Raw genomic sequence first — 15,532 nt, forward strand, 5'->3', positions numbered from 1 at the left:
TGACCACAGCCACCACTAATCAGTCGCTTGTGCACCAGGCATACGTACGTCCAAAACTTTAGCACTTTAGGGTTCGCACCATTGGGAGTGGGAAATACGGCTTCACATCACTGCGGTAAATCGTGCATTTGGGACCGAATTCCCCTTGAAAAAACCTAGAATGATTACTCCAGTGTCAACCTTATTGTCTGGCGGTCCTCGACGTACGCGACGCACGAAATGGATCTTATGCTTGTGCAAATAATTGCGTAATTCTTCACTCGACTGTAGCATTAAGTCCTGGTGAAAAATGATACCCTGTACCATGTCTACAACCTTATGGGGTGTTACAGTAACAGCTGCATCACCAAGTTGTTTCAAGAGAGTAACGCGCGAGATGCACGATTTTAAGTGAGATGTGACCAATTCGTAATTTATTAAGCGAACAGATTTTGCTGAACACATTTTAAATGTTCTCCACAAAGAAAGAAAGTAACTCATATTGCCCAGAGTGCAAACCAGGAACTGATGGGATGTTTCTGCTAGCCGCTCTGTTTTGCTTTCCTCTCGTGACGTGGCCATGTAGAGAAAATTACCATGGTCATAGCGATCAACACTGAATTTCAGTCTGTCTGTTGAGAATGCCTGGGCCTCGCAGCCACCAGCTGATAACTTTGGTCGTTTCATGACGCAAAACAGTCGCCATGACGCCACCTACTCAGAACGAGGGCTCCCTGTCCGCCAGCAATTACCACCTGGCTTGATGGCTATCACTACCCTGAGACCCAGTGCCCCGAAACGGACGGGCATCTACTCCTCGACGTGCGGGAATCAATAGTGCGTTCCCCACCATATAGGTACCCGACACCCACTCGTCACCCGCTCCCCCACCCCACAAACGCTGGCTACCATGTTGCGTGTTGGGGAACGCACCCCTCATGGCCCACACTTCTGAAAAAAATTTGAAAAAGTCGTGGTCAAGCCCAGGTATGGGAACTGAAATTAAGTTAATCGAAGTAGATGGTGTAAAATAATGAAACAAAGTGGGAAAAGGCTTCATAGACATCCTTACGAGCAAGCTAGTTAGAAAGAAGGGTTCTACCCTAGAGATAAATTCGAGAAGGAAATTAGTGAGAGAGCTTTAAAAGGCCTTAAAGGACATAATTATTCAGCAAATCGAATTGACACTTGGCTTATGTTATTGCGCAACATAGTAAAACCTAAATTTCATTCATATCAGCTCAATCACGGTGTCACTACGAGAATTTCTTCGTTGTCCAATATGTGCAATGAAATGTGACTCCTGCTTCGTGTTACATCATCTCACACTAGCGAACGGTTGAGGTTTCTGTTCACATATCACGTGCATCGACTGTTTAACTACAGCACTAGCCCGACGTCTATAGTATGAGGAAGACAACAAACCTTCAAATCGCACTTAAACTGTGTCATAGTAGCTAGATGACATTCCACATAAATGCTTGTCTTCTGAACGCAACTAATATTTATCTTGCTAAACACAGCTAGTACACTGAAGAGGAATTTTATGCCTTTGATCCTGGTCTATTTTCGTGGGTTTTGGGCAGTATTTGAGTGATTGTGCATGTGTGTATCTTCCTAACCCTGAAGTGTGACAGTGATGAAAGAAGGAGTTACTACGGAAGTGTCCCTCATTCAATTGCACATAAGTGTAGACCTTAACTAACGACTTTTAGAATGTGATTGGATATATCTGTCATACCCCTACTCTTCCTTGCTGTTTGCAAAGCACTGATATGTCATAGCGCTATCCTTGAAAGAAAAAAAAAAAAAAAGCAGGTGAATAAGTTATGCAAACTGGCGAGGTGACGTTTTAATGACAATAAAACACTTGAGGCTCAAGTAACGATGATCATTGTAGTAAACTTATCATCATTTGTAACTGTTACTGGAAGGCGAATTTTCGTAGAGCCCTAACACACCAAATCATGAACAAAACATCTTACTGCCTGAAAGCAAATTGCCTAAGATTATACTTGAACATAAGGGTGGTATACTCTCAGAGATTCCACACAAGACCTCCACAGCTGCAGAGAAAACTACATGTTTGTTAAGGCAGATAACAATAAAATGCTTTATTTACCATTTTGATGCCTCAAGACGAGTACCAGTGCATCCAAATAGGTAGGTACTTAACAAATATCCAGACTACCCCAGTTGCAGTGTGACTTGATGCGGGTCGTGTATATGACTTCCACTGAGGTTCTCCTCTTATGAAATGAATCAGGAGACTCCTCCGTTTTGCAGAAACAGCTTAACATAATGAAAATCGCAACAGCTTCTTAATTACGAACTTTGCATCACCTTACTGAGGAGATTATACTGAACTGTGATGTCAAGCGTACCAAACATTTGCTTTCGTCGTCGCGTAGCGAATTCGAAGCGAGCCACGTTATTACCAGTTGGCGAGTCGTAACACGCGGCGAGGAGAACGGATTGGAAGACGTAAAAAGCGCCGACATGCTCCATCACTTGGCGAACGCTTTCTCTTTCCTTCCTCCGCTGCAGGTCGCGTCTGGCGGCAAAAATGAAGCGCCGCGGCTACTGCGCCGTCTACTGGCTTCTTCCCGCTACCTGAATTTCTCGGCCTGCCTGCTCACAAAAACGCTTCCGCCCACCCGCAGAGGTTCATTGTCGACTTTCTATGCGAGCTTATCTGGGAAGAAAGTAGATGCTTTTTGGTCCTGCCGTTCAGAGTGAAACACTATAGAAAGTACGACACGCCGTGTAATAAACAAAACAATTCCATATCTCGCAGGAGCGACATCATATGTTTGATAGTACAGAAGAACTGATTTTCAAAACGTAGAGATTTGGTATTAAAAGGTCTATCACTGTTGTTGTAACAGTCATCCAGTTTCTAACTTTAAATGTAAAGTGTAGCGATACAGAAATCCACTACAGTTGCATAAGAGATCATGTCGCTTAAATGGCTCTAGGTCCTTAACTTCTCGATAAATAATCTCTAGCTGAGCTACGGCGTGTTGTCCCCTCTCTCGATCTGTTCCTCATGTTTTCAAGTAGAGTTAATTTAAGAATTATTTTAAGGCTCACTTCCCTGATCCCGCAACAAGTAACATGATTTACTTTCAGTGCCATCGCGAGAACTCACAACACAACAATGTTGTATTTTCTCTTCCCACAGAAGACAAAACTCCCCTGTGTTTCGAACAATAAATTGTAAAGAGTGGATTCATAGACAGTCGAGCCAAATATCTAACTTTCTTACACTTTGGAGGATGCCTAAAAGTTGTACCTTATTGAAAAATTTTCTTCTCTTGAAGTTATCAAAAGAGCTTCCTCACTGTCTTCGTCGTTCCTCCTGAGACTACATCATGGATGAAATTTTTGTTACAAGAGCACTTTGTCGCAGTTTCAGTTACATGTGGCTGGAATGCTGTCTTTTTCGGTTCCAACTTCATACTTTTCTTACCTCGGCTATTTTTCGAGTGGGAGAATATTTTGGTATGAACGCCTCCCTCCCATGTCTCCTCTTTTCTCTCCCCGCCACTTTTCGAACCCATTGCTGGGACTATTCACCGCATTTCCTCTCGTTAGGAGTTTCCGTTGGTCGAATAGCATCGTTGCATCATTTAACGCACGGTCTTTGAAAGATGGCCAGTGACAGGCAGATAGCGAGCTGGTGAAATGTTGAGCCTTCTGTTGATCAAGGATAACAGTAACTTGTAACTCTAGGTTGGAGGACTCGAACTTCAATCGAAGACGACCAACGGCTGTCATTTCAGCTGCAGAACGTTAATTATTGTTTTGTATTCGTGGGAACAGTATTGCAGGCCCACCTCACCGACGGTCTGGTCATTCTCAAACATTTCAAGGACGATTCAGTCGAGTGCTGTGTAAAAAAGTCTTTTCGCGCTCGGTATATAACGAAAGCGGCCAGCTCCCTGTGTACTCCTTATCTTCCATCACAGCAGCGTTTGCAGTGAACATGTCAGTGTCCAATCTGGATCGTATATCAGTGGTAAACCGTTCACTACGCGGATATCTCCCGGTTTAGTTTCTATTTATATTTGGCGGCACGCCAGAAACTGGTATCAGTTACCTAATTTACATTAACTGGAAACCTTCTCGTGAGGCAGTGTCTGTGTGCGAGTTATTCTTAGATGGACTCATAGACATCCAAGTCTCACCACGTAGTACTACCCCTGCGTAAAGATGACATACATTATGCTTTCTGCCTACAGGATGATAAATCTTACAAGGAGAGGTCCCCAGCGATGGGAATGACTTTTTGAAACCATCTGTAAGATGATGTAGGTTAAGACCCCAGGTATCACTGCCTGCAGCCAGTCATTTGATAGGCTCTCGTTTGCAAGTAATCAATTTCAGGAAATCACTGAAAATTTTTTGTCGATTAATTACAAACGAGGGCCCAGGTTGTGATACCGTATAGATGGTTTCGAAAAGTAGATCCTACCGCTGGGGAGTTCTTCTTGTTAGCCATAGATGGTTCGTGTCGTTCACTAGTAGCTTCGACATCTAGCAGTTCAGCACATGAAGTAGCTAGCTTAATCTCCTGGCTTGAAACTCATGGAGCGCGTTTTCGGAAGACGAGATGCTGCACACAGTACTCCTCTGCACACATGCAGCAGTGACAGCAGCATTTCGAGATTACTAGCATCCGCTGACTACGCATGTCATAGGCACCATCACATAACGATGTGTGTGTTCCATTACTGCTCAGACTAACCACATTTCATAATGACATCATATGAGCCACACTAAACTGACACATAACGCTTTTCTTTTTAAAGAAAGTATCATATATTGCTACGGGAGGTATTACTGGTCAAATATAGAAGAAAAATTCCTATAATGACGCCGAGAAGCGCCTACCTGATGAGTCACGGACCAATCTATCCTCTCATTCCCATTTGTCTGTTGTTTGGAAGTAGCACTATAGGCAGCGCTGCGAATGGTTACACATCCTGACACATGTTTCACCCGTTCTTCGTAGTGAATCAAGCACTCTTTCAAATACACCTGGCTTCATTCGGATGGCGTCACATGTATGGTCACACGATCCCGTAATGTCTGCACACTGTCGGTGGGTTGGGCATACACCTATGCATTTAAATGTCGCCGTAGTCATAAATCCAACGGATTCTAGTGCGCTGAATGGGGAGCTCATGCAACCTGACGTCAACAACCACTCCATCGCCTATACTGCCGCACCATTCGTTGTAAACGGAGTGGTGTCCCGTTGTGCATAACCCACAGTCGTGTATCTGCAAGGGTAACTTTCTCCAGTAGCACTGGTAATTCGTCGCACAAGAAATCAGTGGTAGGCAGCACCTGTTAATTTATATGGTAAATTGCATGGCCCTATGAGTGTGCAATCGACAATTCCTGCAATTACATTGATGCTGAAGCGATCCTAATGCCTAACATCCACGACTGCTCAAGGATTTGCATCTGCCCACACATTTATATTGTGGTAATTTATATGCCATCTCTTGTGAATCCTGCCTTCACCATCGAATACTGTACATACTCACAAGTAATATTGCTCATAACTTAAGAGGTATTGGTTTCCGGACGTATAAGTATGGGATCTTTTGTTCATGTTTTAACTAATACTATCCCCAGTAAGAATAAGTGACACCTTTCCTATCTGTATCTTTTGCTCATTTCAAATCTGCTGTGAGTTAGAAGATACATACTGAATTTGGGTCTGAATATTCACGTTTTACTGTTATCTCCATATTATAAACGTATATTAACTTGTGTTGCATTCGAAACTTAAGTTTCTGAATTTGCCTTAAATTTGAAACTTTTCCTCTTCCCCTCGCAGTGTAGCAGCGCCCTCACGCTGAGGTCAATATACTGTCGAGCTAGCAAAAGCTCTCGCCCAGTTCGTGACCTCATCTGGAGGAGTCAGCATGGTAGTATAGGACCAACGTGATAGTTACGGTTTCTGAGGAACTTTTTCATTTAAATGTAGACCATTGTACTGCTACAGAACAGTTTGTTAATATGTGCATCGGGTGATAATTTAATAGTCTCTAACAGCCCGCATCTCGTGGTCGTGCGGTAGCGTTCTCGCTTCCCGCGCCCGGGTTCCCGGGTTCGATTCCCGGCGGGGTCAGGGATTTTCTCTGCCTCGTGATGGCTGGGTGTTGTGTGATGTCCTTAGGTTAGTTCGGTTTAAGTAGTTCTAAGTTCTAGGGGACTGATGACCTAAGATGTTAAGTCCCATAGTGCTCAAAGCCATTTGCACCAATAGTCTCTAACAGTTGTAAACTATCAAGCAATCCTTTAGCAAAGATTTGTGTCAAAACACCAACTCATCGAGCAATCAAAGAACCCACAGTTGTGGCCAGACCATTATAATATCAGTTAGTCACAACTATTTTAACTAGTATTCGTTCATGAGAGAGCAAAAAGCAATTTCCAGTATGCTTATCGCCTTAAATCTCATATGCATCCTGAGTTTAACAAAGTGCATCACTTCGTATGTGAAACGAAGCAAGATGGCGCAATAATTAAGGCATGAATTCCAAATTCGAGGGCTCAATTTCCCGTTATTCTATCTAGATTTACCTTTCCCTAAATCTCCTGATACTGCTGCATCAGTGGTTCCTTTAAAACGAATATGGTCAGTCTACTAGCTCATCCTTAGACAGTTCTATCTCGTGCTCTATATGTAATGATCTCATAATCGTCTTTCTCTTCCTTCCGGTTATCAACACACGTGACTGCCATAGTGTTCCGCAAGCTGAATGTATCACGTTTCATATACAGGGTGTTACAAAAATGTACGGCCCAACTTTCAGGAAACATTCCTCACACACAAGTAAAGAAAAGATGTTCTGTGGACATGTGTACGGAAACGCTTAATTTCCATGTTAGAGCTCATTTTAGTTTCGTCAGTATGTACTGTTCCTCGATTCACCACCCGTTGGCCCAACTGAAGGAAGGTAATGTCGACATCGGTGCTTGTGTTGACATGCGACTCATTGCTCTACAGTATTAGCATCAAGCACACCAGTACGTAGCATCAACAGGTTAGTGTTCATCACGAACGTGGTTTTGCAGTCAGTGCAATGTTTACAAATGCGGAGTTGGCAGATGCCCATTTGATGTATGGATTAGCACGGGGCAATAGCCGTGGCGCGGTATGTTTGTACCGAGACAGATTTCCAGAACGAAGGTGTCCCGACAGGAAGACGTTCGAAGCAATTGTTCGGCGTCTTAGGGAGCACGGAACATTCCAGCCTATGACTCGCGACTGGGGAAGACCTAGAACGACGATGACACCTGCAATGGATGAGGCAATTCTTCGTGCAGTTGACGATAACCCTAATGCCAGCGTCAGAGAAGGTGCTGCTGTACAAAGTAACGTTGACCACGTCACTGTATGGAGAGTGTTACGGGAGAACCAGTTGTTTCCGTACCATGTGCAGCGTGTGCAGGCACTATCAGCAGCTGATTGGCCTCCACGGGTACACTTCTGCGAATGGTTCATCCAACAATGTGTCAATCCTCATTTCAGGACAAATGTTCTCTTCACGGATGAGGCTTCATTCCAACGTGATCAAATAGCAAATTTTCACAATCAACATCTGTGGGCTGACGAGAATCCGCACGCAATTGTGCAATCACGTCATCGACACAGATTTTCTGTGAACGTTTGGGCAGGCATTGTTGGTGATGTTTTGATTGGGCCCCATGTTCTTCCACCTATGCTCAATGGAGCACGTTATCATGATTTCATATGGGATACTCTACCTGTGCTGCTTGCCTTTACAAGTACGACACAACATGTGGTTCATGCACGATGGAGCTCCTGCACATTTCAGTCCAAGTGTTCGTACGCTTCTCAACAACAGATTCGGTGAACGATGGATTGGTAGAGGCGGACCAATTCATTGGCCTCCACGCTCTCCTGACCTCAACCCTGTTGACTTTCATTTATGGGGGCATTTGAAAGCTCTTGTCTACGCAACCCCAGTACCAAAAGTAGAGACTTTTCGTGCTCGTATTGTGGACGGCTGTGATACAATACGCCATTCTCCAGGGCTGCATCAGCGCATCAGGGATTCCATGCGATGGAGGGTGGATGCATGTATCCTCGCTAACGGAGGACATTTTGAACATTTCCTGCAACAAAGTGTTTGAAATGACGGTGGTACGTTCTCTTGCTGTCTGTTTCCATTCCATGATTAATGTGATTTAAAGAGAAGTAATAAAATGAGCTCTCACATGGAAAGTAAGCGTTTCCGGACACATTTTCTCATAACATATTTTCTTTGTTTGTGTGTGAGGAATGTTTCCTGAAAGTTTGGCCGTACCTTTTTGTAACACCCTGTATTAACATCATTATTACTGTTTACATTTTAGGCTGATTACTTACTATCTGCTACGTTACGTAAAACGAGACTGATGAACCTCCAAAGGCCGATTTGCCAACAAGAGTTTGTGTCAGTGTTAAAATTTCGTAACAATGCATTTGCTCTTTACTAGTCCACACAAATTCTTTGCAGTAATTCTGCTTAGAAAATTTGTAAGTTAAAACTAAATACTGAAAACAAGTGTTTCTGCTATCATTTATGATAGGCCAAAAACAATTTAACAGAACAGAAGTATAGAAAGGGCCATTACAACGACTTCTTTTCGTTTCCAGTGAATAGTTGAACAGAAATGGCAGTAATATGTGAAGCTTACGCAGTTCTATTCTGTCACCGCAGTCGACGTTGAAAGGCTGGTCGCACTTGTTGATCTTGCGGATGAGGGGGTCGAAGACGAGTCCGTCCGGACACAACTTCTCCGTGGCGACCCCGTCGCGGCATTCGTAGAACTTGTCGCACTGGCGCGAGTCCTCGAACACGGCGTCTTTCTCCGGGCATTTGAAGTTGCTGGCCGCATCTGAAACATTTTTTGCTCATTAATCCTCCGCCACCAACTGAGTATCCTTCAGACACGATAGCTACAACACATTCCAACATTACTTGTCCTCGACCGAATATGTCTACACCACTGCATAAAACTTCATTGTTAAAGTGTGTTTCATTGGGATCACTCAAATAAAGAAGGTAGAGAAAAAGTAGTAAGGGATTCTTAGAAGAAGAACCATAGGTTATGTCCATCCATGTAAGAGGTAAAACATCAAACATTTCTAGGAAGACGTACTACTAAAACAGAAATCGCGGAAAGATTTTATCTTTCTACATATATCATCAAGACCGGTAATTTCCATATTTTAGACTTTGCTCTTGAGTTAATATTGTCATTTTATACGACAGACTATGATATCTGCCCCGTCGGAGGTTCGGGTCTTCCCTCGGGCATGGATGTGTGTGTCGTCCTTAAACGTAAGTTAGTTTAAGTTGCATTAAGTAGTGTGTAAGAGACCGATAACTTCAGCAGTTTGGTCCCATAACATCTTAACACAAATTTCCAAATTTCCTATGACATCTGCTGCAGAAAGGCATCAAGAAATCCAATGTTCGCACTCAAAGTTAAAAAAAATGCAACGTGTGATGCAAATTGGTCACAAATTGACTCTCATACAGGTATCAATGACAAATTAAAAACTGTAGATTTTGGCGGCTGACAAATGAATGTGTGGAGCTGCTGTGCAGTTTCACCACGCAGCTTTGCAAGCACAGTAAATCGGGGACATGTTGCTACCAGGGCATAAAATCTTTGCGTACTTCACTCCGTGTACTCAGCTGTTTAGCAACTATGCCTCATAGACAGGCGTGTGAACAATATACGCAGATGAATCTTCCTGGCATATTAAAACTGTGAGCCGGACCGAGACTCGAACTCGGGACCTTTGCCTTTCGCGGGGAAGTGCTCTACCATCTGAGTTACCCAAGCACGACTCACGACCCGTCCTCACAGCTCCAATTCCGCGAGTACCTCGTCTCCTACCTTCCAAACTTCACAGAAGCTCTTCAGCGAACCTTGCAGAACTAGCACTCCTGGAAGAAAGGATATTGCGGAGACATGGCTTAGCCACAGCCTGGGGGATGTTTCCAGAATGAGATTTTCACTCTGCAGTGGAGTGTACTCTGATATGAAACTTCCTGGCAGATTAAAACTGTGTGCCAGACCGAGACTCTTCTTCCAGGAGTGCTAGATCTGCAGAGAAGAGCGTCTGTGAAGTTTGGAAGATAGGAGACGAGGTACTGGCGGAATTCAAGCTGTGAGGACGGGTCGTGAGTCGTGCTTGGGTAGCTCAGATGGTAGAGCACTTGCCCGCGAAAGGCAAAGGTCCCGAGTTCGAGTCTCGGTCTGGCACACAGTTTTACTCTGCTAGTAAGTTTCATATCAGCGCACACTCCGCTGCAGAGTGAAAATCTCATTCTGGTAATATACGCAGATGTCATCATTTGAGAGAGGGTGCGTAGTTGGACTCAAAGAAGTCTGTTGGAGTAATCGACGAATCTCTCGACATTTCAGTAGGAGCGATGCTACTGTTCTACGATATTGTCAGAAATGGGTGAACCATGGCCGAACATAGCATCAAGAAGGAAACAGTCGACCTAGAGAGACGACAGAACGTGGGAACCGAGCAGTCGTCAGAGAGGCACTTGGAGTCCCTGATTCATCATTATCATCGACCCGGCGTGCAACTGACACTTCAGTGACCACAGTGATTATTATTAGGCGACTCAGAGAAAGCGGTCTGAGCTCACGGAGCTCCTTGTGCCAACTACCATTGACCTCTGCGCACCAACAAGCTCACATGAGCCGGCCGGTGTGGCCGAGCGGTTCTAGGCGCTACAGTCTGGAACCGCGCGACCACTACGGTCTCAGGTTCGAATCCTGCCTCGGGCATGGATGTGTGTGATGTCCTTAGGTTACTTAGGTTTAAGTAGTTCTAAGTTCTAGGGGACTGATGACCTCAGCAGTTGAGTCCCATAGTGCTCAGAGCCATTTGAACCAAACTCACTTGAAGTCATGTCAGGCTCATTCTCTTGAGTGATGAGTCACGCTTCGAAGTGAGCCCAGATGACCAGAGGAGACATGTCTGGAGACGCCCCAGAGAGCGGTGAGATACCAGCCTGACTGTCCCCCGCCATGTGGCACGACAACCAGGAGTGAGGGTGTGTGGTGGTGTTTCATTTCATAGCAGGACCCCTTTGGTTGTCATCCGCGAGATCCTTCCATTACAACGGGACGTCGACGGTATTGTACGCCCAGTTTTGTTGTCTTTCATGGCAAGTCATCCTGGGTTTACATTTCAGCAAGTTAATGACCTTCTGAACAAGGCAAGAGTTTGTACTGCTTGTCTTTGTGCTTGCCAAATCCTATTTTCACCAGCAAGGTCGATGTATCTATCCCCAATCAGGGCCCACCAACCATCTCGGGATTTTGCTGGTCGGACTAGCCCAACTGGACAGAAATTCGAGTTTTTTTCTTGGAGTTTACTTGACTCAAACAGCTAATTGCATCAGCGGTTGCCGAACTCTGCATGCCAGTAAGCATGACGACATGAAATACTAAGGTTCCAGTATCGGGATATTGTACCTGAGCTTCTGGGTTCAAATGGCTCTGAGCACTATGGGACTCAGCTGCTGTGGTCATCTGTCCCCTAGAACTTAGAACTACTTAAACCTAACTAACCTAAGGACATCACACACATCCACGCCCGAGGCAGGATTCAAACAGAACACAGTAACATGTGTCTTTCACGCTGCATACTCTTGGTCCTTGGGGTCCGAGTTCCTAAAACATAAATGGACCAATCATGAACTGCGGCGTGAAGCCACACCAAACAGTGACGCGTTCACTATGTGGGGGAACTTCATGGACGTTCGTTGGCGGTGACGATCGCCAAATGCGACAGTTGTGAGTGTTCACTGCCCCAGTAAGCGTAGTGTGATTCCTCACTCCACAAAGTGTTCCAAAGGCACATATGGTCAACTTCACCCCTTTCAAGAACCGTAAGAGCAAAGTCTACTCGAATGTCTGTACCACGTGACAACAGTTGTTAGGCAACGTGAAGTTTCTACGGATACCATTTCACAACTGTTCGCAGCAGTTTTCTAACGGTAGACCGCGGAATGTTCAGCTCTCGTGCACAGCTTGAAAATCGCACATTATGTTCAGCATTCTCAGCCCTGGCAGTAGTAACTTCGCCAAGAGTCTGCGGCAATCGGGGGCAAACCGAATCACTGACCGATCCAAACTGCGTAACCACCAAGATCACCAGATTTGAACCCTCTTACGTGGAAATTTGTTTCTTTCAATGGTTTATTCGTTATTTTTCTTCCACGTTCCCTTACAAATGTTTCCACACAGTTTCCTTGTCCTACGATCATTCATTTTTCATTGGAGCCCTCCCAAGGAGCGACAGTTTAAATGTAAACCACCCCCCTACGTTTTAGGCTCCCTTTATACCTGCAAGTAATTTGATTGCTTACTTACTAATGCCCTAAATCTACTTATCGTGAATCATAAGAGTGTTGCCTTAGAGATGAGATAATTTCTGCTCTGTGTCGTTGCGCACACAAGAAAAGTAATTTTAAATCAAATTTCAGTATACCTAAGGTGAACTGCATTATTATTTAATTGCATTGTTCTTCTTTTGTCATTCGCACTAGGTGTCAGGAGCTATTATTTCACTGCTTCTCAGAAAATTTCTTCGAAGTTTAGCTGAACCACGCGACGCTACTTAAATCTCAGCAATTTAAGCCATTCCGTTTCGAGTATTTTTAGTGTATAGCAACGTTTCATTTCCTAAGAACCATTACAACTTTTTCCGCTAGATTCTTTCTTTTCTTCATAATGCAAGCATCGAGTCCCTCCAACACTGACTGATAGACTTATCGTTTGCTCAAATTTTTGACAACAGGAAGACACACAAGTATTAAACATACGCACTTACATGCCTCCGCAAACCCTGGCATTGAGCGTGATGGCTCAGTGGTTACGAAATGGAACTCATATTCGGGAGGATTGGGGTCAAAATTCTATTCGACAGTTACGAATGGATATCAAATATAAGTGACTCATAATATGCAGTGTTTCTTGATAATCTGTGTTGTCGGCCAACGAACATGAATAGTAATGAAGAGCACTTTGAGTATATGTGAAAACATGAAGAACAAATAAGTGGAGCAGGACGGTGGGAAAAAATGTTTCAGGTGGTCATTTCACGGCAGCTCACCTGCAAACCGACATGTATGTGTTTCTATGTATGTGTTTTTGTAGAAGTCGCCTGACGATGAATGAGTAAATTCGAAACCAGCAACAGTGTTTTTTGGATACTGTTAACCAAAATAAAATTGTAGCTGGTTGCTTCTGTACACTGTCAACATTCTATATGACATTAAAAGTCTGCGGTAACTATGTCAATGGTGAGTGAACTTGATTCACTAGTCTAAAAATTAAAATTTGATAAATTAGAAATTTCTGATCTGGGATACAGTGCGGTGAAACCAGAATCTCAAGAATCTACGCCTCCCCTCCCCCCACCCCCGTTGCACGAAATCGTGGGAGGTGCGTAGATTCTGGTTTCAGGGAGGTTCGAGTAGGCATAATGGTGTCTATTAATGTAGGCATTTTATCAGCAATTTTTTAGAACAATAGTCATCTATAGTAACTGTCATGGTTTGTTGTTACGTAACTCACAGTCTGCAGGTGCCATCTGCTGAGAGCTGCGTGCACTAGTCTTGGGGGCCTTGTATGTTTTCATATCCAGTGTGATGTGTGCAACCAGAATATGCACTAAGCCTTCGGCATGTTTATGATAAGCTTTACTGTAGGCCTGATCCCGTTTGGTTCATATAGGACTGTGACACATCCCGTAATAAGGTAAGCTGCCGCTTCCTTCTTATTTCCAGTGTGGGTTGTCAAATGTTCAAATGTGTGTGAAATCTTATGGCACTTAACTGCTAAGGTTATCAGTCCCTAAGCTTACACACTACTTAACCTAAATTATCCTAAGGACAAAAACAAACACACACACACACACACACACACACACACACACACACACACACACACACACACACACACACACACACACACACATTGCCCGAGGGAGGACTCGAACCTCCGCCGGGACCAGCCGCACAGTCCATGACTGCAGCGCCCTTAGAACGCTCGGCTAATCCCGCGCGGCAATGTGGGTTGTCAATTTAGGGACAAAGTAGGTTACATTTTTTTAAATATATTTCGGTCATCTTCTGTTTTCTTCTATTTACAGGACACCGCGCAGTGTATGAGAATGTTGACTGGACTATACTCTTTGAAATTGTGAAGGTATCAGGGATAAAATACGGTATCGAAAGGTCTTTTGCAACTTGTACCGAAACCAGACTGCAGTTACACGGGTCGAAGGACATGAAAAGGAAGCTGTGGTTGAGAATGGAATGAGACAGTTTTCAGCCTTTGCCAGAAGTTATTCAATCTGTACCTCGAGGAAGCAATAAAGGAAACCATGGAGAAATTTGGAAAGGGAATTAAAGTTTTTCAGAGACGGCAAAGGATTTGGAAAGACCTCTGAATGGAATGGAGAGTGTCCTGAAAAGAGCGAAAGTAAAACGAGGCGATACTGATGGAATTAGATTAATAAATGAGAAAACAAAAGTAGTAGGTGAGTTTTGCTATTTGGGCAGTAAAATAAGTGTGATGGTAGAGTAGAGGACTTATAAAATCAGATTGACAACAGGTATAAATGCATTTATATTTCTGAAAAGGAGGAATTTGTTAACAATTTCACAAAGTTGCATTGTTATGGAGATGTGATCCTGTTAAATGAAGGAAAGAAGAACATTTTATGAATAGAGCTCTGTTGCTATAACACTTCGTTTACATTAATGGAGTCGCGTCCAGGAATTGAATGCGTGAGTTTAATGAGTTTAATCATTTCATAACTCGCATATGTCACAAGCTGCAATTTCAATAATTTCTAAATGGTTTAGCTGTGACATAGAAAAAAATGGTTCAAATGGCTCTGAGCACTATGGGACTTAACATCCGTGGTCATCAGTCCCCTAGAACTTAGAACTACTTAAACCTAACTAACCTAAGGACATCACACACATCCATGCCCGAGGCAGGATTCGAAACTGCGAACGTAGCAGCCGCGCGGTTCCGGACTGCGCGCCTAGAACCGCTAGACCACCGTGGCCGGCTGTGACATAGAGCGCTATATAAGTAATATACAGGGTGTTACAAAAAGGTACGGCCAAACTTTCAGGAAACATTCCTCACACACAAAGAAAGAAAATATGTTATGTGGACATGTGTCCGGAAACGCTTACTTTCCATGTTAGAGCTCATTTTATTACTTCTCTTCAAATCACATTAATCATAGAATGGAAACACACAGCAAGAGAACGTACCAGCGTGACTTCAAACACTTTGTTACAGGAAATGTTCAAAATGTCCTCCGTTAGCGAGGATACATGCATCCACCCTCCGTCGCATGGAATCCCTGATGCGCTGCTGCAGCCCTGGAGAATGGCGTATTGTATCACAGCCGTCCACAATACGACCACGAAGAGTCTCTACATTTGGTACCGGGGTTGCG

At 43.9% G+C, this 15,532-nt stretch overlaps 1 protein-coding gene across 1 annotated transcript in view; it reads right to left on the reverse strand.

The window, feature by feature from the left end:
- LOC124555294 (protein obstructor-E-like) overlaps positions 1-15,532 on the reverse strand; it is a 49,001-nt gene that overhangs the window by 24,108 nt on the left and 9,361 nt on the right. The window contains exon 2 of the mRNA XM_047129166.1: positions 8,707-8,907. Within this exon, the coding sequence (XP_046985122.1) occupies positions 8,707-8,907 (201 nt within the window). The remainder of the gene's footprint in view (positions 1-8,706; positions 8,908-15,532) is intronic.

This window comes from Schistocerca americana, chromosome X (genome assembly GCF_021461395.2).
Source record: "Schistocerca americana isolate TAMUIC-IGC-003095 chromosome X, iqSchAmer2.1, whole genome shotgun sequence".
Taxonomy (NCBI): Eukaryota; Metazoa; Arthropoda; class Insecta; order Orthoptera; family Acrididae; genus Schistocerca; species Schistocerca americana.